This window comes from Pteropus medius, unplaced genomic scaffold (genome assembly GCF_902729225.1).
Source record: "Pteropus medius unplaced genomic scaffold, Ma_sr-lr_union100, whole genome shotgun sequence".
In the NCBI taxonomy this organism is placed as follows: Eukaryota; Metazoa; Chordata; class Mammalia; order Chiroptera; family Pteropodidae; genus Pteropus; species Pteropus medius.
This window is the reverse complement of record NW_024355205.1, coordinates 13,191,891-13,217,604: the sequence shown is the minus strand read 5'-3', so window position 1 is coordinate 13,217,604 and position 25,714 is coordinate 13,191,891. Positions and strand designations below refer to the sequence as shown.

Here is a 25,714-nt window from a genome sequence, read left to right as displayed (position 1 = left end):
ATTTGCCAGATTTACCTGAGCCACCTAGGTTAACTTAATCTTTTTTTAACACTTAAAATGGTTAACTAAAAGCTTACTCAAGTTGGTTTTTGTTTTGGTTAGAATGGCCTACTTGAACTACTATTGGAAGATCAGAAAGTAACTCGGATATTTCATTTTTAAGTATTACAACTCTTAAAGTCTTTTTAAAGGAGTATAAAATTAAGTCCCTGGTGTTAAGTTGATGTTTATTAGAATCCCTGTATTCTTTTATTTGAGTAAGGATGTATTCTACCAGCATTGCTTGGTAAGAAAAATCCTTTATCTTTTCTTCTCTGCTATCTTTCAAAAAAGCTTTTAGTATAAAACATGGCTTTGTCAGACATATTAAAATTCTTTTTTGATTTGAGGCTGTCTTTTCCTGTGTCCTGTCCAGATTCACTAAGTATAATAATAAAAGCATAACTATATTGGGATGTAGAAATAGCAGCTAATATTCTTTAGTGTCTGGTCCTACTGATTTTACACTAAGTTGGTAATTTTGATTTGATACTAAAAGTTTTGTTAAGATGACTGTTTGCAAATAACAAACTTATAAAATGTTAGCCCCGTTTTTGTCTTCGTTCTTCAACTTTTTTAAAAAGAAAATACTACTTTGACACATAGTATATGTACAAGGTAAATCAATATCATTTTGAAATGACATGTCTTTTGTTACATTTGAAATACTTCTCTAACCCAAACTTATTTAAAAATATTTGGAAATCAGCTGTAGTTATAATTTTAAATAAAATTTGAATTTATACAAATGTGGAATTAAAGCTTCGTGAGTTTTTTTAAAGCAAATTTAACTTTCATGGATTTTATGTTCTAGAATTTGGTTTGGTTAATTATGGATAAAAAATTATGTCCCTTTACAATACTAAATTTGATAATGATATTGTTTTTGCAAGAACCTATACTTGTGTCTTATTTTTTGTTTATTATTTGCTATTTATTATCCTAGAATAATCAAAATTTTACACATGTGTAAAGACATCAAAATAAAGTGGAGGCCGCATTTTAACCCTTGTAAGGGTAATTTTCCCTTGGTGCAGCCTCTCTTTCCAATTCAGTAAGTAATAAAGGAAGCTAAATAAAGTAACAGCTTCACAAAAAAGTAAATAATTTTTAAATTGTCAACTTTACATTAAATATGTGTTTCTGAAGTATCTAGGATGCTTAACCTTTTGTCCTCATAATAATCTCAATCTTTTGTCTTCTCAATCTTTTGTTAATCTCAATGTCAGTGTCATCTAAACAGATTGTTTTAAACATTTTTAATACCAAGGTAAACTTTCCAAGTTAACAGATTCAATTCCACTTGATTAAATTTACAGACAAGAACCTTAGAAACTTTAGTGTTAGGAAGAAGAAAGAGAGATTGGACTAGGTAGAACTAATACCCCATTTAAAAGTTTGAAGGAAAGTGGCAGTGATTTTTATGTAGTTTCTTATCTAAATCTTAGACTCCTGCACTAGAGTCTTAAAGCATTTGAAGGTAAGTAAGAAAGCAGTTTTACCTTCTCTCCCTCTGAATAATGTTTATCTTAAAACTAGCTGTGATTTGGAAGGCTGGGAACTTGGAGACATAATATCACCATCCAAGACATAAGTAATTACTTTGATTAAAATATATAGGTAGACTGGCCAGAGCTATGTGGTAATTAAAGTCCATAAGGGTAAAATTTTTACACAGTTTATATTGTTTTAGTAGGTTCTTACAGTAAGCAATTTCATCATTGACCACTCAGATGAGTACCTAATGAGGTACTATGCTAAGATGCTTTAAGTGATTCAAAGGTGGTTAAACCCTGTTCTTGTCCTTAGTGGTATTTATACATGATTTCAAAAAGTGTTAGAATATAATTGACCCATTGTACTTCAATGTTTGTGTATTTCTTCATTTATATGTACCTGATTTGGGAGTGTTAGTCCCATTACGATAACATTGGTGTAAACAAGTAGGGTTTTATTAGCTCTGTAAAACATTTCATGGTAACTATGACTTATAAATTAGGTTTAGTCAGTTTGGATGCATTTGCTCCATTCCAAGTCAGAAGAATGATAACCCTTAATGCTTTTATTATAGTTCAAAGTCACATTAATGATTGCTGTCTTAGGGGTGTTTTTTTTTTTCAAAGTTTTTAACTTTATACGCTATCTTAATATTATAAAATTTAAATTTAAAACAAGAACCAAGATTTTTTTTCTTACTGTTTAATAATTTGGAGCGTAGATTAACTTAGGTCTGAGTTGTTACCTATCTATCTCTTCCATTTTCTTTCCAATATACTTCCAAGCCTTGCTGATATACAAACTATTTGAGTTCTAGTCTTTTAGCCTGTAAGAATAAGTATGTGATGAATCAACTACTAACCTTGGTGATTTGGTTTCTTGGCCACTAGTAGCTTACAAAGAGCAAATTATAATAAAATTTAAAATTAGAAGGTAAAAGATAATTTACAGTACAGTGAAATGGAGAAAATAAAGAGATTAAGACAAAATAAAAATTAAAAGCTCAGTAATTCTGGACTATTTAATTTTGATGCAAACACCCATATTTATCTTAATCCTTTAGGCCTTATTAGTGGGAAAAGTTTTATTATAGCTATGTACTTGAGTTCCTGGAGTTCATGCTTGCTAAAATTTGATTCCACTTGTGTAAGGATTAAGAGCATCATAATTCCTCTTAGAATTTAAGTTTTATTCCTGTAACTTATTATCAAAGAATGATATAGCTGAATTACAATATCCTGGTTTGGCACCCACTTCAGTAAGTTAAAATTTAAGCCCTTGGTATTATAAATATTCTCTTGGCGTATGTTTGCTCTTTCTTTGTTTCTCTTAAAAACCTAGTTGATACCTTTCCATAGTTGTTTAATGTCTCTGATAAGATGCTTTAAAATTATCTCTGAAATGTATTGATCTTATTGCCCTAAATTAAAACTGTATTTTATAATTTCCCATAGGACAGGTAAGATGTCTGAAAAATAAGATGCGGTCCTCTAGGATAACAACCCACAGATTAAATATGAAATGGCACAAAATGGAAAAAAAAAGAAAGTAGAAACGGGTGGTAAAGGCAGGCAAAAGACATGAAGAAACAGAGCCACAGGCGAGGGCCCAGGTTGTCGTTGGAATACCACAGCCGTCCTAATGGTTAAGTGACAAGCAGAAGCCTAAATGTTCTGATAGGCTTTTGATTCAATAGTGCTAATGTGATAATAACTAGTAAAACAAACAACAACAACGAAAAACCCACAAATGCCATATAATAATCTAAAACTGTTAATGGGACTCAAGGTGGAACTATTTTGATTCATAAATGTCCTTTCACTTTTATATTTGTTTTCTACTGGGCAACCTGTTTGAATGAAAAGAAATTATAGCTGTATATCCTTCATTTTGGAGAGAGGTAGGAGGAGGAAAAGCAAGTAACCACTATACCCAAAGCTAGGTAGTCTCTTAATAGCAATATTCCCTTTCTTTAATAAATAATTTGGCCAGGAAAAGTGTGGTACCTTAAGTGTTTAAATATTCAAATTAAATTAGGTAGTATATTAGAATATCAGGTGTCAGTTACTATATTTGTTATTGGAATTATAAACATTAACCCAAAAGATTTAAACAAGTACAACCTCTAGATCAGTGATTCTTTGTATCCCCACCCCTAGGACATTTAGAATTGTTTGGAGACAGTTTGAGTTACTACAGTTGGGTGAGGGGAGATACTACTGTCATCTAGGGGCTAGAGGTCAGAAATGCTATTAAACACTTCAGGTGCCCAGCATAGCTCCCAACAAAAAATATTCGGCCCAAAATGTCAATAATGTCGCCATTTGATAAACCCTGCCTAGAAGAAAACTTTGAATAAGACTCTTGGCTCCTTCAGTGGCTGGAGTTTGTCATGTTGTAATCCAATTCTTTGGACATTCTTCCAGGCTTAAATCCCAGCTACAACTTAAACTGTTGCTGCAAATATTTGTAAAGAACTGATCATTGAAAGCAGAATAAAATCATATAAATATGTACATATTTAAACACTAACTTAGTTAAAACACTAATACATACTGAAGGTCACAGAAAACAGGCTTTTTGGATTTCACTTTGTATTTGATAATCATGTGCTGTTAGTTGTCAAAGTAGAAAATGCGATGATGTGCAAAAATATTAAAACATATGCCTTTGAGTAAGTAGATTCAAGAATGAGATGTTTTAGCTTTAAATTTTTTACTTTTTATAATTATGTTGAGGCTTTTGGTAAACATGACACTGTCATTAGCAAGTTTTATCCCAAATTTTTAGGGTTTGTTCATAAATATTTTAAATATTTAAATTGAGAAATACTATGTTCTTTTTAAGGTGTAAATTTTTTTCTTGATTTTTTTTTTTCTTTTTTTCTATGTTGAAATAAGGATTCTTTTTTTCCTACTTCCCTGTCCCTTTGCTTCTGTTGTAATAGTACAGAGTACAAGCAGGCTACTTCTGTGAAGCAGAGTAGTACCATTTTGCCTGAACATGTTTGTACAAAATTTTCTCCACCATCAAACTAAATGGCTGCCTAGCAGTCAGCCCTGAAGGTTACTGATTGTGGATTTCTTTTCTCTGTAATTAAACTGCATAAATACAAATATATAATGTTAATCTAAGATTTTAATTATGTTCAGTTTTATATTAATGATTGCAAATAAAAGTTTTTTGGTGTCATGTATCAGGATCTTCAGTTTTAAGTCAGTTGAATTCTTCTATAATTACTGTGAGAAATAAGTAATTTCCTTTTCCATTTTAATGGTCTTGCTTTTAGAAAGTTAGAACATTAAGTTTGAAACATCCTTATGAAGTCCAGCACTTGTTGAGCAACTCATAACACCAAGTTTTTTATAAAGTAATAATACTAACCACATCATTGAGACAGGATTCCTACCACAGTATTACCATTAAGGAATCTTTTTGAAAATTTTTTTTTTTTTTTTTTTTTAGAATAGGAACTCTAATTATGTTATTAAAAGTTGATAATGTTGCCAAAGTAATTGAGGTGTAGATTATATGAATTCCTTGTTGTATCTTGCGTAATAGAAAAGTTAATCTTTTGTTTTGTTTTTTAATTTATTTATATTGAATGAGCATTGTAGATGAGGAATCTTCCTTTGGCTCTGTTTATATGTGGATATATAATATAATTAATAAGAGTTTATGTAAGGGAAAATAAATATAAACTTTTTACCCCTTATATAAAATTAAAACTCTTAAGATTATCAGTAGAGAGAACGTTTTTATTTATATCTTATTAAATCTCTTTAAACTACTGATTTACATCATTTAGTTGTTCATTACTATTGGATTTGTTAATTGACTGCTCCTAATTCTCAGTTTAAGATTGATGTAGCTAAACATACACAGTGAGTGTGAAATATGACTTTTTTTAAAGGGTGAAGTTGAACAAATTGCTATGATGAAACCAAAAGGCCAGACTGAACATGATGAGGGTATGCTTGAATATTTAGAAGATATAATTGGTTGTGGACGGCTAAATGAACCTATTAAGATCTTGTGTCGGAGAGTTGAAATACTAAATGAACACAGAGGCGAGAAGGTGAATCTTCTGTAGATTTTTGTTGTAAATAATGTTTTATTATTAGCAAATTTTACTGAGTCAGATATTCAGATTAGATCATAATTATTGAAGAAATTCTTACTATTTTTAGATTGAATTTTATATTATTGACATTTAAGATGCATTCTTTTAATATGCTTTGTATGTTTTTATCTAATGTCAGTATATTTGAAATTCAGATTGTACATTTGAAATGTATTTTAACAATCTGTACACTTAATTTTTTGTAGTTAAACAGAGTTAAGATGGTGGAAAAGGAAAAGGATGCCTTAGAAGGAGAGAAAAACATAGCGATTGAATTTCTCACTTTGGAAAATGAAATGTTTAGAAAAAAGAATCATGTTTGTCAGTATTACATGTAAGTATCTTAATTTATCAACTTTTATAGTAGTTTCTGACATTAAGTTAAAGCTCGTTTCTTTTCCTATCAGAGAGATATGAAAGCTGAAGTAAAAAAAAATTCTAAAAATTGTTTTTTTGTGTTGAGTTCATTAAATTTGGGTTGTTTACCAAAATACTGAAGTTGACTTTTAAGTATCTTGAAGTTGGAAGGTGGATTCACAAGTATTTATTACTATACTTAATAATATTTCATATACTTTTTAATTCATGTAACATCTAATTTTGTTTATAAGGAACCTGTTTTGTTCCTAATTCTAGCCATGACTCTGAGTTGGTTGTCCACTGCACTAGTCTTAGGTAATTGTAAATTGACTATAATTAAGAATGCTTTAAAAACAGCTGGTTTTACTGAAATAGTTAACACAGTTTTAGAAATGTCATTTTAGGATCTCTGATTTTTTTTTTCCCTCTCTAGTCATGATCTGCAGAAAAGAGTTGCTGAAATGGAAACTCAAAAGGAAAAAATTAATGAAGATACCAGAGAAATTAATGAGAAGAGCAGTATACTGTCAAATGAAATGAAAGCTAAGACTAAAGCTGTAAAAGATGTAGAGAAGTAATAATTTTTGGAAAGTACTAAAAGTATTTAGATTCATTTAATTTTGTTACATGTGTATGTGTATATATAAACTTATTGGCAGCACATTAATATAATACTTTTGACATATCAAATGGTCGTCTTTTGCAAACAAAAACAAACTTAGCTGTCCTGCATCTAGTTCATCATCACTGCAGATTGAGTAACCAACACTGGTAAAATAATGGAGGATGCTACCCCCTAGTGGCAGAACACCATAACACAAAACATAACAGCAAAATAAGCATTTAACCTAACAGGTTAGTTGTCTTAAAAATAAACAGTTCATAGATCTAATTGAGGTAGAATTGGGTTTATTCTAGATAGATTTTTTAAAGTTTTATCATGACTTTTTTCTGTGCCAGTATTCAATGAAATCAATATCTTACCTATATGATTTTCTTTTTATTTAAAATAAGTTTTACTTTTTTGATAAAATATGTTTATACCTAGACATCATAGTCCCTGGAAAATATAGTATTTCCCATCCAGCAAAGAAGGGCAAAATAACTCTCATAGTCACTTAATGGCTTTCTCAAATATGGGGGGAGGGTAAGATCAACTCGAAATAGGTCATTTTGTTTTAGGGTCCTACCTTATAAGAGCTCCGACACACTAATGGAAGAAGTGTCCCTTCTGGGTATATAATATGGCTTTAAATACCTGAATATCAAAAGTAGTGACATAATTTTCTTGCTTTGCTAGGAAACTGAATAAAATTACAAAATTTATTGAGGAGAACAAAGAAAAATTCACACAGCTAGATTTGGAAGATGTTCAAGTTAGGGAAAAATTAAAACATGCTTCAAGTAAGGCCAAAAAACTGGAGAAACAACTTCAAAAAGATAAGGAAAAGGTAGGTTTTAGAAAAGAATACTTTAAATTTCATGTCTGAGTATCCAAGCTAATTTTTATTATTTTTCAGAGATGTGCTTGCCCTTTATTACTTACCTAAGAAAATGACTTGGGATTCTAAATTTAAGTGTTTAAGATTTATCTCTGAACCTGAACTTTTTTCCCCAAAGAGAAATCTTGCATTTATTGACTTTGAGTTTTAGAGCTTATGTTTCTATGATATACATTGTTGGGAAAACATTTACCAAGTCAGCAATTCTGTTTTGGTAATAAAGTTATTTTATTTTTCCTAGGGTAGTAGTTTAAAAAGATATTTTTGGTTATTATAGACTAAAAAATGTTACCTATTTCCTATAAAAATTGAGTATCAGATTAGGAGTTCCTCCTTAAAAAGGAGGAAAGAGAAAGCTTGTAATTTACAACAAGGGGTTGATTAGCTATTCTGAGTTTAAAAAAAAGATGGACTTTGGATCATAATGCCTAACTTGCTAAGAGCCAGGCTCTAATAATTGTTATTTTAGGGTCTTTCAAACTATATTTATAACTCTGTCAGATACTAATAGACTCTTAAACCTCCTCCTGCCAAAAAACTTAGTAGTATGTAATTACAATGGTAATTATAATATAGGCTTTGCTTTACCTTATAAGCATTTTCCAAATGCATTTGTTCACAAAGTACTTTGCTTGGTACGATAAGAAATCTTAGGTGAATCAGTATTTATTGTACGCACCATTTTGGGAAATGTTGAACCTCTCTAGTACTATATAATCAGAATAAACAAAATAACATAGATTTGAGAATAACCCCTAATTGCACAGATAGCAAATGTAACTTTCATAGAGGGGTTAGCCTTTAGGCATCAAATGTGGATAAGTGATTCTTACCAGAAAGTTTTAATGAAATAAAATATTTAATGTGTGGTGATCTGGAAGGGTAAAGTTGTGAAAGATCTTCGGATTTGAGGGAAGCTGGGGGATGTAAAGGTAATGTGTGATAAGTTGTACTGTATCATGAAGAATAATTTAAGAAATCCCATGTTAGTGCATATTAATAGGTGAATAGCCTGAAATTGGAACAGAAGAAAGACTTCATGCCAGCCAGGGAGAATTTTTCTTTGTAAGAAATCAGGAATTCTTAGAATTAGCTTTACCATTAGAATGAGAGAATATAGAAATTTCAGTGAATGGCTAAGTGCTCACTAAAGCCAGCTAATTCAAGTCTAATTACTAAGAAAACCACAAAGACCTGGAAGACCCTGAGAAATACTTTTTAAATAAGTCAGATATTGATAGTGTTAGATAGCCTAAAGGTACATGCTCCTATAACTTCAACTTGTTTTATAATTTTAGATTGAAGAATTTGAAAGTGTACCTGCCAAGAGTGAGAATATCATAACTGAGACAACAACTAGAAATAATGCCCTTGAAAAGGAAAAAGAGAAAGAAGAAGAAAAATTAAAGGAAGTTATGGATAGCCTTAAACAGGAAACACAAGGGCTTCAGAAAGAAAAAGAAGTAAGATTCTTTAGCAGTTGGTGTTTATTTTTATGGCTTTTTTTTTAACTCAGTTGTTTTTATAATAATAATAAAAACTGACCTGTTAAAAGGAAAAGGTTGGACTTTTAATGTCTCTAACATTCCTAAAAACAGCCTTACATATGTCTTGTCTTTTCTGCTTCCCCATTAAAAAAATTAACTGAGTGAGAATGTATAGTGGTCACCGAAAACGTAAAATGTCAGATGCTTTATTATATATGCCATTCTATGTAAAGCCTATTGATTTCATCAAATTTTCATCTCACATTATTTTCTTGGTAATTTAATTGTTTACTACATACAAAAACCTGGGAGCACACTAACCACAGGTTGACATCTCCCGTCTTTGCTTCTTACGCAATATTTTAAAACTATAGCCCTCATGTTGGTTCTTGGTTCAGGTCCTAGGTAAGTCACTTAATTTATGATCTCTGATCTTGTGCAGGTTATGTCTCCAGGTGATCTTCCTCAAAGTGGGGAAAAATATTACCCTCCTGTGAATCTTTGTGAAAAAAAGTGTATATATATTTAATATAAAGTACCTAGAAATTGAATGTTAACCATTAACATTATTTTCTTACTTCATTAATGAAACAAGAGTGTGCAGTTGTCACATTGACATGACTTATCTACCTAACAGGAATATTATAAGCACAAAATTCAGCTGTCTTTTTTTATATTCACCATAGCCATAGACACTGAGCATGTTAAATCAATATTTTAACAGATAATAGTAATTGAGTTAAATCGACTTATGTTACATTAGTAAGTTACATAAGTTACAGCAGATTTATGTACAACCTTCCTATGTTAATTGTACCTCAATAAGGTGTTGTTTCTTTTTCAAAGTTACAGATGTAATAGATTCTATTTTGGAATTTGAACATGTTATGATGTTACCCTACAAAACTTTAAGTAGGATGCCCATGTGGTAAAGTGGCAGTGGACAATACAGTAGCTTTCATAATGGAATACTTTATGGATATCGGTTTGCTTATCTAATGTATATTGAGTGCTCCTATGTGCTATTGCACCCTTCTTTAGTAGAAAAACCATGATTCGTATTCAGGTGTCTTCATTCCTCAGCATAAAGTAGTAGCTGAAAACAAGCTTCGCCACTTATGAATGAGTACATTTAAGCAAGATATTTAAACTCTGACCTCAGTTTCCTCAAAATGGACATTTGCTATTTACCTCATAGGATTGTTGTATTAAAGAATTAACACATGCAAAACATACATAATAGTGTCCAGAATAAAATGAGTGAGCAGTGTGTATGTGTTAGTGTTGATGATTTTTGACCATCAAACATTTAAACTGGTTATCTGACGACTTTGGATGTAACCCCATATTTCTGGGCTTGTTCCTTTGTGTAGGAAACGAAGGGCTTAGGCTTTTGTAAGGGTCTTTCTTATACCATTCTAATAAATAGATCCTTTCTATACAATTGGTTATAGCAGCCCCAAATTTCTACTCATCGAATAATGACTAGTGTTGTATATTACTTGGCCTCCTAAAACTTGCAAAGATGTTTAACATAATTATATTTGAGAGAACTTTCTACTGAATAGTTCTTAAACCTTACCATTTCAGGTAGTGTGGAAAGATCATGGAATCCAGAGTTTAGACCCAAATTTTTGTTCTCTTAATTACCACTTTTCTGTTGTTTTAATTTCAAAATGAGCATACTAATATTTACCTCACTAAGCTCGTGGGACATCAGTTGGGCAAACACTATACAGTGAACATTGGCAACTAGGCAAAAACTGTTAAGAATTTGTTAATTGTTTATATCAATATATTATGCTTGTAGAATCTCTTAAGTTGATCTCAAAATATGTGGTTTCCATTTCAGTTCAGATTTGAAAACAACATTTCAGATTGAATAGAGTCTATCATATTTTAACAGAGTCAAGAGAAAGAACTTATGGGGTTCAGCAAATTGGTAAACGAAGCACGTTCAAAGATGGATGTAGCCCAATCAGAACTTGATATCTATCTCAGTCGTCATAATACTGCAGTGTCTCAATTAAGCAAGGCCAAGGAAGCTCTGATTGCGGCGTCTGAGACTCTCAAAGAAAGGAAAGCTGCAATTGGAGATATAGAAGCAAAACTCCCTCAAACTAAACACGAATTAAAGGAGGTAAATCTTTGCTGCTTTTTTTCATATGAACGTTGTTCATCAGTCTAAGTTTTTAAATTTTAAAAAAATTTTTTAATCTCAACATCTGAAGTGACTATTAGATAGATGGTCCCCAACTTAGGATTTTTTTACTTTACAATAGTGGGAAAGCAATACGTAATAAATTACATGAGATATTCAACACTTTATAATAAAACAGGCTTCGTGTTAGATGATTTTACCCAACTGCAGGCTACTTAAGTGTTCTGAGCACATTTAAGGAGGCTAGGCTAAGCTATGATGTTCATTAGCTTAGGTGAATTAAATGCATTTTCAACTTAATGGTCATTTTCTACTTACAATGGGTTTATGGGGATGTAATCCCATCGTGAGTCAAGGAGCATCTGTACAGATTTCTTTTTTCATTTAGTGTAATGTTCAAAAGAATGGGGTCAATATTTCAATATTCCAACTGCAACTAATCAAGACATCTAGTTTAGCCCATTGGTGTCCTCCTATCATTGAGTTAATTAGATACCTAAGAAATTTTGTAACTTTAATCTCCAAAGCCTTATTAGTCAAGATGGCAATAGAAAAATAATGTTTAAAGAGAAATTATACTAAAAATAGTTCTTGGAGTGTTTTTTGTTTTTGTTTTTGTTTTCCATTTTATTAAAGGTACATTATATGGTCATCAGAGAATTTCATGACCATGTAGAATTTAAAAGTAAATTTTAACTATAACTTGAGCTTTTACTTTATACCAGTATGACTGGTAATAGAGGTAATAATTTAAAACCAGGAGAAGATGAGGGAGGATGTCGCTTAGAAAAAATGGCTGCTCTAACTTGGAGGTTGAGCAGTGAGAATTTGAATTTTTGTGCATTTGTGAGGTTCCTCTCATCGGCAGCCTGACATTTTTGTATAGCAGTAGTACTGTTCCCTCATCATGTGCCCCTTCACTTCACAGCTGTGCTTTCTTTTTCTTTATTTAATTAAATAATAAGTTTTCATTATTTAGAAAGCAAAGCACAATATTCCCCTAGTCCTGCCCAGTACCCATATCTAGGGTCCTATTCCAAGGTTTGTTTTTTATTAGTGCAGAACTTAAGAATTCGGACATACTTATGCATAGTAACTGTGTGTTACCAAACTAGGATTTCCTCAGCCCCACCTCCGCTTGTTCTATTAATCAGTGTATTGCTCTTAGAACTATACTGCATTTATGTTATTTATTATTGACCGAAATAATTTATGCCTTTTTTAAAATGGAAAACCCATCCACATTTTTCAAAACCAAACTACCAGTTGTATGGTTACTTAGTTCTGGTTCAAGTGTTTGTTGCTGATCTTTTCCTTCTATTTTGAGACATAACTGATTATATGCTATGATGGGCATATGCTTCTGGGATTCATTTTTTTTTACTTTTCACTTTTAGAAAGAAAAGGAACTTCAAAAACTTACACAAGAAGAAATAAATTTCAAAAGTTTGGTTCGTGATCTTTTCCAAAAAGTTGAAGAGGCAAAGAGTTCCTTAGCAGTGAATCGAAGTAGGGGGAAAGTCCTTGATGCAATAATTCAAGAAAAAAAATCTGGCAGGATTCCAGGAATATATGGAAGATTGGTAAAGTAGATTTATTTGTAAATGACTACTTTTTTTTCAAGAAAAATGTATATAATTTTTTTACCTTAAAGAACTATATATAGTAATACTCATTTTTGTTTGTTTTAAAAGACATTTATTTTTAAACATTTTGCTTTTATACTCAGGCATTGTAAAATTCTTTGTGATACAGATTCTCTCATTAAAATTGGGAGGTTTTTTCATTTTTTTATTTTTTTAATTTGTATCATTATAGTCATTTTAATTCCAAAGAAAAAAACTCTAACTTTAGTAGTGATCAGCTTAACAAAAGTACTGGTTTGTTGTTGTTGTTGTTTTTAAGAATTCGATGAATTATATTCTGGGCATTATACTATTATACTGAAGATATGGCTAGAGTTTAGGGACCTTAACAAGGTATACTGAGAAACCCAAGGCCGGCAATAGTGGAGACCATTCCCACTCCTGAGCCCGGAGGAGAGCTGTGGCCAATGGCTAGAGGTCATTGGCTGGGAGAAAGTGGAGAAAAAAATACATAATTCAACCCTGTTCATCTCCTACTCTGCCCCTTACTCTAGCTGGTGCCTCACATTGGCTAAAGCTAGGGAGCCAAAGGAGCCAATTAATGCAATCCCTGAGTCAGCATTCCAGAGAAGAAATCAGAAGAAAGGGTGATTCAGAAGGGAAAATGAAAATTACCTAGCATAGTTGCTTCCACGTCTACATGTTAAGTGACCTCCACCTTATTTTCTTGAAGATAAATAGTTTGATCCTATTCATTTGCTCCCAAGTAAAAATAAAATTAGACAATGAATGCTATATGATAGTTAATTAATAGATTGATAAGCAGGTAAATGTGTTTCATTAGGATTTACATAATCTTAGATGGCTTTCAATAATTCAGAATTTTATTATTTTATAAGTTATTTTGCTTATAGTACTTTTAGGTTTCAATTTATCACATGTCTTTATACAGTGAAATGTTTCTTTCATTTTGCGCTTTCATTTAAAATTTAAACTGCATATTCATAACCTTTTACAAAGTAGATTAGAAACTAGTAGTGATTGCCTCTGCAGAAGCTTGGGAAGGTTGAATGAGAGGAACATTTAACATTTTTCATTGTGTACCCTTTTCTTTTTAAAACCATGTGTAATTATAGTTTTTCAATTAAGAGTAATTTGGCAAATCTGTATGAATAGTTATATGATATGATTCTGTGCCTAATCCTTTGCTCATTATGCATTGATTTCCCCCCCATTAATTATTAGGGGGACTTAGGAGCGATTGATGAAAAATACGATGTTGCTATTTCATCCTGTTGCGGTGCATTAGACTACATTGTTGTCAATTCTATTGACACAGCCCAAGAATGTGTAAACTTCCTTAAAAGAAAAAATATTGGCGTTGCAACCTTTATAGGTTTGGATAAGGTGGGTACTCATAAAAAAGCTATCTATAATTTAATTAAGTGCCAAGTGTTTTTTGATTTTGAATCCTAGCTTTTCCTTCATAGTTATTTTGTGAACACTCGATAAATTTTGAGGATTATTTTAGGCTCTGAGGTTACATGGTTGTGGAAAATACATCTTATAATGCCTCTCCTAAAGGAATATATATTCCATTGTTAGAATGACCAGTAGTTTGCATTTCTAACTTCCATCATCAATAACTACTTTAAGAAAAAATAAAATCTTTGAGATCAATTCACATACCATAAAATGCACCATTTTAAAGTATAGAGTTCAGTGGGTTTTGGTATATTCACAGTGTTATTCAACTATGACCACCGTGTAATTCCAGAATATTTTTATCACCTCCAAAAGAAACCATTCACATTAGCAGTCACGACCCATATTCCCTCATACCCCAAGCAACCACTAATCTACTTTTTGTCTCTATAGATTTATCTATTCTGGACATTTTATATAAATGGAATTGTATAATATGTAGCTTTTTGTGTATGGCTTCTTTAACTTGGCAGATTTTCAAAGTTCATGTTGTATTTAATTTCTTATTGCTGAATGATAACTTACACTGTATGGATGTGTACCACCTTTTGTTTACCCATTCATCAGTTAATGGAAATTTATTGTTTCCATGTTTTGGCTATTATGGTTAATGCTACTATGAACATTTCACGTACATGTTTTTGTTTAGTCACATGTTTTCAGTTTTCTTGTGTTAATACCTAAGAGTGGAATTGCTGGGTCACATGTGAACTGTTTAACTTTTTGAAGAAATGCCAAACTGGTTCCTATAGTGGCTATACCATTTCCTACCAGTAACGTATGAGGGTTCCGATTTTTTTTTGCATCCTCACTAACAATTGTATATCTTTTTGATGATAGCCATGTTAGTGAGAGCAAAGTGTATCTCATTGTGGTTTTGATTTGAGTTTCCTGATTACCAGTGATGTTGAACATCTTTTCATGTGTTTATTGGCCATTTATTTATCTGCTTTGGAGAAATCTGTTCTAATCCTTTGCCCATTTATTAATTGGTTTACTTGTCTTTATTAATTGAATTGTAAGAGTTCTTTGTATATTCTGAGTACAAGCATCTGGTCAGATTATTCATTTTCAAATATTTTCTCCCATTTTGTGGGTTGTCTTTTCACTTTCTTGACGGTGCCCTCTGAAGCACAAAATTTTTAATTTTGATAGTCCGTTTTTTAAAATTTGGTTGTTTTTGTTAGAGTATCATATCTAAGAAACTACTGCATAATCCAGGGGCACGGTGATTTACTTTGTTTTCTTCTAAGAGTTTTACATGTGGTACATGTGGAGTTAATTTTATAATATAGTGTGAAGTAGGGGTCCAACTCCCCTGCTTTGAATGTGGATATCCACTTATTCCAACACCATTTCTTAGAAAGACTATTTTTTCTACAATGAATTTTCTTGGCATCCTTGTCAAAAATCAGCTGACAGTGAATGTAAGCGTTTATTTCTGGACTCTCCATTTACCTATATGTCTGTCCTTACACATACCACACTGTCTTGATAACTAGCTTTGTAGTAGTTTTGAAATAAGGAGTCTTCTGATTTTGTTCTTTTATATCAAAATTGTTTTGGCTTTTCTGAGTCCCTGTAATTTTTATGTCAGTTTTAAGATCAGCTGGTCAGTTTCTGCCCAAAAAACCACAGGCAACTGGAAGTTAGGTGGTTATTTTTTTTTAGTTATTTTTATTTTTCAATTACAGTTGATGTATTATTAGTTTCAGATGTACAACATAGTGATTTGACATTTATATAACTTACAGAGTGATCACCTTGATAAACATCTGGAATTTTGATACCGGTTGCATTGAATCTGGAGATCAATTTGGATAGTATTGCCATCTTAATATTAAAGCTTACAGTCCATGAACCTGGGATATTTTCCATTTATTTAAGTCTAATTTCATACAGTAATGTTTCATAGCCTTCAATATATTGTTCTTATGTTTCTTTTGTTAAACTTATTTCTAAGCTGTGAATGGAGTTTTTTTAATTTCATTTTTATTACTAGCATATAGGAATACAATTAATTTTTGCATATTGATCTTGTATCCTGCAACTTGCTGAATTCATACTCAGTTTTAATAGTTTAGGGGGGTTCTTAGGATTTTATGTATATAAGATCATGTGATCTTTAAATAGAGATAGTTTTATAACTAACTTTTTTTGAATAACAGTAAAGTAATACAGTAGTTCCCCCCTTATCTGTGCTTTTGCTTTCTGTGATTTCAGTTATCCACTGTCAACCACAATCCAAAAGTATTAAATGGAAAATTTCAGAAATAAGCAATTCATAAGTTTTATATTTCATGCTATTCTAAGGTGGGTGATGAAATCACACGCTGTCTTCCCAGACATGTATCATCCCTTTGTTCAGGGTATCCACACTGTATATGCTACTTGTCTGTTAGTTACGTAGTAGCCACATCAGTTATCTGAGACAGAGGCTACACTGACAAAGCTTTTATCATAGTATAATTGTTCTATTTTATTATTACTTATTGTCAATCTCTTACTGTGCCTAATTTATAAATTAAACTTCATCAGATGTGTGTACACAGTACACATAGGGTTCAGTACTATCTGAAGTTTCAGGCATCCGCTGGGGGTCTTAGACCATATCCCTCGCAGATAAAGAGGAACTACTTAGTTATGCAGATGCTCAGAACCTTGTGTGCATGTCCTTATATTTTATACATAATGCCTTTTAAATGATATAGTCATTATTTTAATATATATATATATGTGTGCTTATTTTACTTTTAGATGGCAGTATGGGCAAAGAAAATGACCAAAATTCAAACTCCTGAAAATACTCCTCGATTATTTGATTTAGTAAAAGTTAAAGATGAGGAAATTCGCCAAGCTTTTTACTTTGCTTTACGGGATACCTTAGTAGCTGACAACTTAGATCAAGCCACAAGAGTAGCATACCAAAAAGATAGAAGGTGGAGAGTGGTAACGTTACAGGGGCAAATCATAGAACAATCAGGTAATAGTGGTTTTATTCTTGCTATTGAGTTTCTTTAATTTTCGTTGGGGAAGACATCTAAGTCTGACATCTCTCCTCTGTTCTCCAGGTACAATGACTGGTGGTGGAAGCAAAGTAATGAGAGGGAGAATGGGTTCATCAGTTGTTGAAATCTCTGAAGAAGAGGTCAGCACATATAAAATTGTCGTCAGACTTTTAAAAAAAAAATTATTGATGTATAACACACATACATAGTATAAAATTCAGACATTTTAAGTGTACTGTACTTATATTTTAAATTAACATTGAATTTTCTATAAATGACTAGTATGTAAAATGTGAAATTTTATTTAAAACACTTTAAAGTTCTAAAAATAAAACATGTTAGAAAATATATGCTCAATATATATATTCTGTTACATTTGGATCACATAGCTATTTCATAATTTATTTAAGCATACACTTACTCTGTCATTTAATTGTGTTAATTTTTCGCATAATTACTGCATTATATCATTTTTTCTATTTCAAAATAGTTCTTTAAAGTGTAAGTATAATACAAACTTCTGATGAATGTTTTCAGATTTCATTTTAAAATATATGCCCACAAGTATATGAGAATGTCAGAATGTCTAGGAAAAACTACTGAGTTCTATTATCACCCTCAACACTGTATGTACTTTTCTTTTTGAAAACATATACTTGGGGCTGCTGCCTCTGCGACCATAGCCTCTAGTAGCAGTGGCCTCACAGCCGCCCATCACCTTTCACGCTCCTGCCTCCAAGATGATTTACCTTTGTGCTCATGTAGGATGTGAACCCAATTTGGGGAACGTACTGGGCACTTTGCTGCCCAGTTGAAAGGCATCATCTCAAGGGAGATCAGAAGACCTGCCCCAGGTTGCATGGTTGGTGAGCAGCTGAACATAAACTCAGAACTCATTGCAACAGAATGGAAGTCAGCATTGTTCCTATACAGCTTCCCAGAAACATCTTTATGTTGATAAAAATACAAAGATTATTTGCAAGGGTTTCACTAGTAAACAGGGTACCTTTCATAGCCAACAGGCATTGGAATACAGTACCAGACTTGGAGGAACCACTCCAGGGAAAGGAAGCAAGATGTACCTGGGTTTACCTATCTTTAATACTATAAAGAAGCCCAAAGAATACATAGGAGCAACAGCTTCTGTCATTTATGTCCCTCCTCCTTTTGCTGCTGCTGCCATTTATGAATCTGTTGAGGCGGAAGTGCCTTTGATCCTGTGTATTACTGAAGGTATCCCACAAGAAGACATGTTTGGGTCAAGCACAAACTGTGTGCCAGAGAAAAACTGATGGGGCCAAACTGTCCTGGAGTCATCAATCCTGGAGAATGCAAAATTGGCATCATGCCCAGCTGTATTCACAAGAAATAAAGAATTGGCATTGTGTCCAGGTCTGGTACCCTGACTGAAAGTAGTTCAACAAACACCAGTTGGGTTGGGGCAGTTTTTGTACATTGGCATTAGAGATAATCCTTTCAATGGAACAGATTTTATTGACTGTTTTGAAGTCTTTCTGAATGATCCAGCCACAGAAGGCATCATGTTAATTGGTGAAATTGGTGGTAATGCAGAAGAAAATGCTAAGAATTTTTTAAGCAACATAATTCAGGTTCCAAAACCAAGCCTGTGGTGTCCTTCATTGCCAGCTCCTCCTGACAGGAGACTAGGTCATGCAGGGGCAATTATTGCTGGAGGAAAAGCTGGAGCTAAAGAGATCTCTGCCCTTCAGAATGCAGGGGTTGTGATCACCATGTCTCCTGCACAGCTGGGAGCTACCATCTACAAAGAGTTTGAAAAGAGAAAGATGCTATGAAAGAAAAAGTTCCCTAAGCCTGTGGAATGAATCATTGTAGAAATGTGAACCAGCAGCAGTTTGCTTCTGTTGTGCACTGATTGTTGGCCTGTGTGCCTGTCACTGGGCTTCCAGTACAGCAGGAAGCCTAAACAAGGTTTAGAATATCCTATGTTGAGATGTTTTTCACTTCATTGTATAACAGAGCCAAACTACCATTGATTTTAAAAAAAAAAACAAAAAAAACTTGGATATTCTGGGTACCAAACTTTTCCAGTTATGCCTTGATTTTTTTCCATATTTTGAAATAGTTTATATTCTTCCACTTTTACATTTGCGTAGAGTACCTTCAGTTGACTTTGCTGTTAATCTGAAACTACTCTTGGAGAAAACTTATTTCACTGGTACTCTTCTTTGTAGGTAAATAAAATGGAATTGCAGTTACAGAGAGACTCTCAAAAAGCAGTGCAAATCCAAGAACAAAAAGTACAATTGGAAGAAGCAGTAGTTAAGTTAAAGCAAAGTGAACGAGAAATGAGGAATACACTAGAAAAGTTTACTGCAAGCATTCAGGTACTCTTTTATCAATATTAACTGAAACTATTGGAATTTAATACTAATTTGGTAGAAGTATTTTGCTGTTTGCTTGCAATTTTAAAATATTGGAGGGAGATGGTAGGCCTCTAGGTGGAAGGCTGTCTGTTGATGATTTTGTTTCCCTGTGTACTAATGGATAAGTGCTCTGTCACAGTGTTGCTCTAGTCACAGCTAGTTTTGGTTTCAATTTGTACTCCATAAAAATATGTCTTTCCTTTACCATGTGACCCCTTTTTTTCTTTCTCTTTTCAAAGTGGAATATTTTCTTAATTATGAAAAAGCAATGCATGCTCACTGTCTTCTTAAATGAAAAAAAAAGTTTTCAGAAAATACTCAAAATATTATCACTTTCAATTTTATGTATACCCTTCAACTTTTTAATATAAATACCTAGTTTATTTTTTTATTTTTTAAATAATACCTAGTTTGCATGCATGTTTATGTACATGGCAAATATAGACATACATATTAAATTTTTAATGAGTCATACTAACTTTTCTTCACTAACTTTTAATTATCATTTTCTTTCTAAGCCAATGAAAATTTACTTTGTTTGCAGTTGTATTAGAGCTTTTCATACAACATAATAAATGCTTTTCGGTGTTACTATGTACACTGCTATGTTTAAAATATCCTTGTTAGGTATACCTTTATATACTCCTCCAATTATTTTCTTAGGTTAGATTCCTAAAATTACAATTATTACTCAGTACATACAGTGTTTAAGGTATTTGTTGCATAAAGCCAAAGTGGCTTCAATAAGATGGTTCTAATTCATTTACTACTAACTGCATATACAAATAATTATATCTCCAAGTCTTGAAACACTAGGCAGTCTTCAGTATGTTGTAAATTTGCTACTTTGAAGTATACTTAAAAATGACATTATCATTTGTCTTTAATGAGTTTACTCCTCATTTCATGTGTTGGCCGTTTTCATTTTTCCTATTAATTGTTCATGTTTTCTGGTATTTTCTTAGTTGGTATTTGTCCTTAAAGATTCTAAGCACTTTTTTTTTTTTTAATTTAAAATGTTTAAAGCAAATGTTACTGAGTTAAAATATTAACCTTGAATATTAAAACATTTCTGTAGCGTTTATCAGAGCAAGAAGAATATTTGAATGTCCAAGTTAAGGAACTTGAAGCTAATGTACTTGCTACAGCCCCTGACAAAAAAAAACAGAAATCGCTAGAAGAAAATGTCAGTACTTTCAAAACAGGTATGTATATGGATTCTGACTTTTTTTTTTTTTTTTTTAAGATTGTCAAAAACAGGTTTTTAGTGTTCGAAATGTTTAACAGCTTGTAGGCTAAAAATAGCATCTACATGTATTATGTGTGAGTCACCACTCTGTTTTAGGGGTTCTATTATTTCATTCTCAAAAAGTTATAAAATAAGTGCTGTTAAGGTTAAATTTAGTACTATATTTGACAGGTAAGGAAACCGAGGCATAGAATGGTTTATATAAATTGCCCAAGGTCACATAGCATATGGTGGTATAGGAATTCAGGACCAAGGCAGTCTAATTCCACAACTCATGTTCTTAATTTCATACTTTGTATACTTTGGCCCAGTTTTCACTGGAACCCTTCAAGATAGTAGTAATTTTATAGATTAAGGAAACAGGATTTGGAGAAACAAAACTTAAAAACACACAGGAAATAAATGGTATACATATGTAGTATTAGCTTGAAAACTTAGAACGTACATATTTTTTCTTCTACAACTTTTTCTTCTTATGTACATATAAACATGTAAGTGTTCTACCAAAATAGAATCTTTAAGCAAGAAAAGGAATTCATAGGCTCATAGTCAGAATTGGCTTTGGTGTTGAAATCCTGATCAAGCACTTAAGCAACCCTGCTTCTCTTTCCATGTTGACCTCAAACAAATGTAGAGATGTAGATTTGCATCTTATTGCAGGAGGAGGGAATGGTGGGTTATGACGACAGAGCCTTGCTGGCTTATAGTATTCTAGCTAATGACCCCAGCAAATGCAGTGTACCTTTGTCAAGAAGGACCCCTATTATAGTTTGGTTTGTGAGCCAAGGAAGGTAAATATAGATTGTCCATTCCAAAGAAGTAGACGGAGTGGAGTTGGAGCAATTATACAGATGCTTCAAAAATGAGTGAGTTGTGTCCCAAAAGAAAAGAGGTAAGAAGATATTAAGCAGACAGATGTCCACTGTGCACATTGAATATTCATCTGTACTCATATTTTTTTGTAGTCATGTTTATTCGCATTTTTAATGTTAAAGCATTCACTTAAATAGTATCTGCTAAAGTCTTTTCAGGGAGCTCACACTTAAGATGAGGACACAAAACAGTTGATTTTTTTTTTTTCATACTATCTATATGTAATTTCTTTTAACATTTTATTTTTTTATTTTCCCCCTCCCCTCTCCCTCCTGGTAACCACTAGTCCATTCTCCATGAGTCTGTTTGTTTGTCTTGTTCATTGCTTTTGGGTTTATATACACATATGTGATATCATGTGATTTTCAACCTTTTCTGTCTGGCTTATTTCACTTGGTGTGATTATTTCAAGGTCCATCTCTGTTGTTGCAAATGGCAGTATTTCATCTCTTCTTATGGCTGAGTAATATTCCATTGCATATATGTACCACAGCTTCTTTAGCCAATCATCTATCGTAGGACACTTTGGTTGCCAGTGTTTATAAAGTTTTTGACTCCAAGAAAATCTAAACTTCTCTGTGACTGCTTGCCAACAGAAACATGTTTTGTTCAACACTTATGCCTCTCAAATTTATTTCGAGTAGACTTGAATGATATCTGAACCCTGGGTACAAGGAAACCTAGGAAATGTACTGTTTAGCTTTGTGTGCCACAGAAAACAGTGCCAATTTCTCCTGTCTCTGTCACTTTCTTATTATAACATGTGGAGAACTCTAAGGTAAAAAGAATAAAATAACATTTTCTTCGCTATGGGCAAGTTAGTAGTCAAGTACGTAGTCTTTCGATAAGGGTAATACTTAGACCAATACTTAGGAAGTACCCTAAGAAAAGTTGAAAAGATCTTTGAAAAGAGCTTGAGAGCATGAAGCCATTAAAAAATAAATGGGTTATGATCAGAGCTGAACCAGAGAATTTCCATGTGTTAATAATACCATTTGTTTTGACATAAGGTGTTCTAGTTTTCTTTGAAGTACTTTTCCTCAAATGTCTAAAATGTCTTATGCATGCATCAGGTTAAGTCACATTGACTGACAAAATCTACATCTAACTATTGATGTTTGTTAACCTAGAAACAAATTAAGTTTCTTCATTTTTTTTATTTTAGAATACGACAATGCGGCTGAGAGAGCTGGTAAAATAGAAGCTGAGGTTAAAAGGTTACACAATATCATCGTAGAAATCAATAACCATAAACTCAAGGCCCAACAAGACAAACTTGATAAAATAAACAAACAATTAGATGAATGTGCTTCTGCTATTACTAAAGCCCAAGTAGCAATCAAGACTGCTGACAGGTAGAGTATGCATGCATGCTACCCTAACCTGTCTTCATCTTCCCTGCCTCCACATTGGAAGACATTGTTGTCTAATAGGACTTTAGTAAGGGGAAACCTATAATAAGTATTTATCATATTGGTAAACAGGTGTACCTTGGCAGAGTATAGTTATATAACTCCCTAGTTGTGAGGACATAGAAGTTAGTTTTGTTTCTCAGCTTAGAGAAGTTAGATGGTGATTTGCTTAAATAGATCTAGGTCTTAGGAGAATAAAAGATAAGAATGCAATTTTTTTTTTTTTTTTTTTTTTTTTTTTTTTTAAGAATTAAGTTCTTAACTAGATTATTCCTTTGTCCCAGGATCACAAAAAGTTTTTTATTCATTTGTAGGTCTTGTTTTAAAATTAATTTTAAAACAAGTACTTATTGGTATTTCTAAAATAAAGCTAAATATGTATATTAAAATGTTGAAATATAAACAGCTGTCTCAAAATTATAACAAATTGATTATCTGATAAGTTATTCCAGTGCCTTTTGCTCAAAGATAAGGCTCTAATAAGCTTTTTTTGTTGTTGCTAGGAGCAGAAGTTTGCCTAAATACATTTTTCAGAATAAAAATAACTTTATTAAGGGGTAAAAACAGTCATTCCTCCTAGTACAACTCCCACCCTTGCCCCCCTTTGGAAGCACTTGTTGCCCTGACTCAAACTGGGAAGTATTTTTTATTTGAATGTATAGCTTCATAGGTTTAGACTTAAGAATCTTCAATCTGATAAGAAAGTGACAAAAAATAATCCAATTGACAGCTTTGCTTCATAGTCTAAGATGGGATGATACTAACAGCTTATATAAGGAAGTTTTATTAATTTTTACTGAGAATTAATAAAATATACATCCCACAAGTGTATATATAAACATAAAATCCAGTTCAGGGATGGTTTTGTAAATCATAAATTTTTAAATCTGTGATAGAAAAAAATGTTGCATTAATATGTTCTTTGGTAGATTTTCAGAAGCAGAATAACAAGTCACGTTACCACATTTTTTAATATATTAATTTTGCTTGTTTAGAAATCTTAAAAAAGCACAAGACTCTGTCTTTCGCACAGAGAAAGAAATAAAAGATACTGCAAATGAAGTAGATGATTTAACAGCAGAGCTAAAAAGTCTTGAGGAAAAAGCTACAGAAGTCATAAAGAGTACAAATGCTGCAGAGGTAAGACTTGGAGAGGGGAGAGAATTGTATTTGAAGCAGTTTAAAAAGTTAGTTATATGACAGTACATTGCATAGTTAAGTACTCGGTTAAAACATAACTATTAACTTTTATTTGTACGATAAAATATGAGTACTGTGTTTAACTTTTGAGTAAATAACTTTTTAATTTAAAATGGAAGGAGCATGAAGAAAGATTGTCAACTTCCTAACTTTGTGGTATGAAAATACTTGTTGTATTTGGGAAGGTCATATCTGTAGCTGTTCTTCTTGGTTTTTAGGAGTCCTTACCAGAGATCCAGAAGGAACATCGTAATCTACTTCAAGAACTAAAAGTAATTCAAGAAAATGAACATGCTCTTCAGAAAGATGCACTTAGTATTAAATTGAAACTTGAACAAATAGATGGTCACATTGCAGAACATAATTCTAAAATAAGATATTGGCAAAAAGAGGTGAGATTGTTACCATTTGGTTAAATGTAACTTTAAAATATCTTCTATGATAAAGGGTTAGACTATTGTTTTGTTGTGATTCTTAATTCCGTGATATAATTATTATATAAAGATAATCTGGGTAATTTTTAGAATTAGTCAACATTTTCATCCAAGGGCTAGAGATTCAACAGAAGGCTACATGAACACTTTTGAAACAATAAACTATTTTTCTTTAAAAAGTAGTTGATATGCAAATTAGTCACAAATCTTTAGTATGTTATTTTAGTAGATAATTTGTCATATTGTTGATTTGATTCTTTTTAAGCAATGAATTGTAGTACTGTACCCTAACTCATCATCTAAATTGAACTTTTAGATTTCAAAAATATCACTGCATCCCATAGAAGGTAATCCTATTGAAGAGATTTCAGTTCTGAGCCCAGAGGATCTTGAAGCAATTAAGAATCCAGATTCTATAACAAATCAAATTGCACTTTTGGAAGCCCAGTGTCATGAAATGAAACCAAACCTTGGTGCCATTGCAGAGTATAAAAAGAAGGTATGAATACACTTTTAATGAATAATAGAAATTCTTTTTAGTCCTTAAATTGTGACCTTTAATTTTATATAATGTATTCTCATCTCAGATTGAATAGATGTTATTTCTCATGATAATATTCTTTTCATAGGAAGAACTGTATTTACAACGGGTAGCAGAATTGGACAAAATTACTTGTGAAAGGGATAATTTTAGACAGGCATATGAAGATCTTCGGAAACAAAGACTTAATGAATTCATGGCAGGGTTTTATATAATAACAAATAAGTTAAAGGAAAATTACCAAATGCTTACTTTGGGAGGTGATGCTGAACTGGAGCTTGTAGACAGCTTGGATCCTTTCTCTGAAGGAATCATGTTCAGGTTTGTAAATCAAATACTGAGTTTTGCATCC

The 25,714-nt window shown here is 32.2% G+C and overlaps 1 protein-coding gene across 2 annotated transcripts in view; it reads left to right on the top strand.

Annotated features, from left to right (window-relative positions):
- The window catches only part of SMC4 (structural maintenance of chromosomes 4), a 32,328-nt gene that overhangs the window by 5,309 nt on the left and 1,305 nt on the right, over window positions 1–25,714 (top strand). For both annotated transcript variants that reach the window (XM_039857632.1, XM_039857633.1), the window contains 17 exons: window positions 5,450–5,614; window positions 5,866–5,993; window positions 6,453–6,593; window positions 7,320–7,470; window positions 8,820–8,984; window positions 10,915–11,148; window positions 12,567–12,752; window positions 14,001–14,162; window positions 16,998–17,223; window positions 17,312–17,388; window positions 19,462–19,614; window positions 20,732–20,858; window positions 22,941–23,130; window positions 24,183–24,327; window positions 24,606–24,779; window positions 25,138–25,320; window positions 25,451–25,683. In XM_039857632.1, coding sequence (XP_039713566.1) covers window positions 5,450–5,614; window positions 5,866–5,993; window positions 6,453–6,593; window positions 7,320–7,470; window positions 8,820–8,984; window positions 10,915–11,148; window positions 12,567–12,752; window positions 14,001–14,162; window positions 16,998–17,223; window positions 17,312–17,388; window positions 19,462–19,614; window positions 20,732–20,858; window positions 22,941–23,130; window positions 24,183–24,327; window positions 24,606–24,779; window positions 25,138–25,320; window positions 25,451–25,683 — 2,840 coding nt within the window. The remainder of the gene's footprint in view (window positions 1–5,449; window positions 5,615–5,865; window positions 5,994–6,452; window positions 6,594–7,319; window positions 7,471–8,819; window positions 8,985–10,914; window positions 11,149–12,566; window positions 12,753–14,000; window positions 14,163–16,997; window positions 17,224–17,311; window positions 17,389–19,461; window positions 19,615–20,731; window positions 20,859–22,940; window positions 23,131–24,182; window positions 24,328–24,605; window positions 24,780–25,137; window positions 25,321–25,450; window positions 25,684–25,714) is intronic.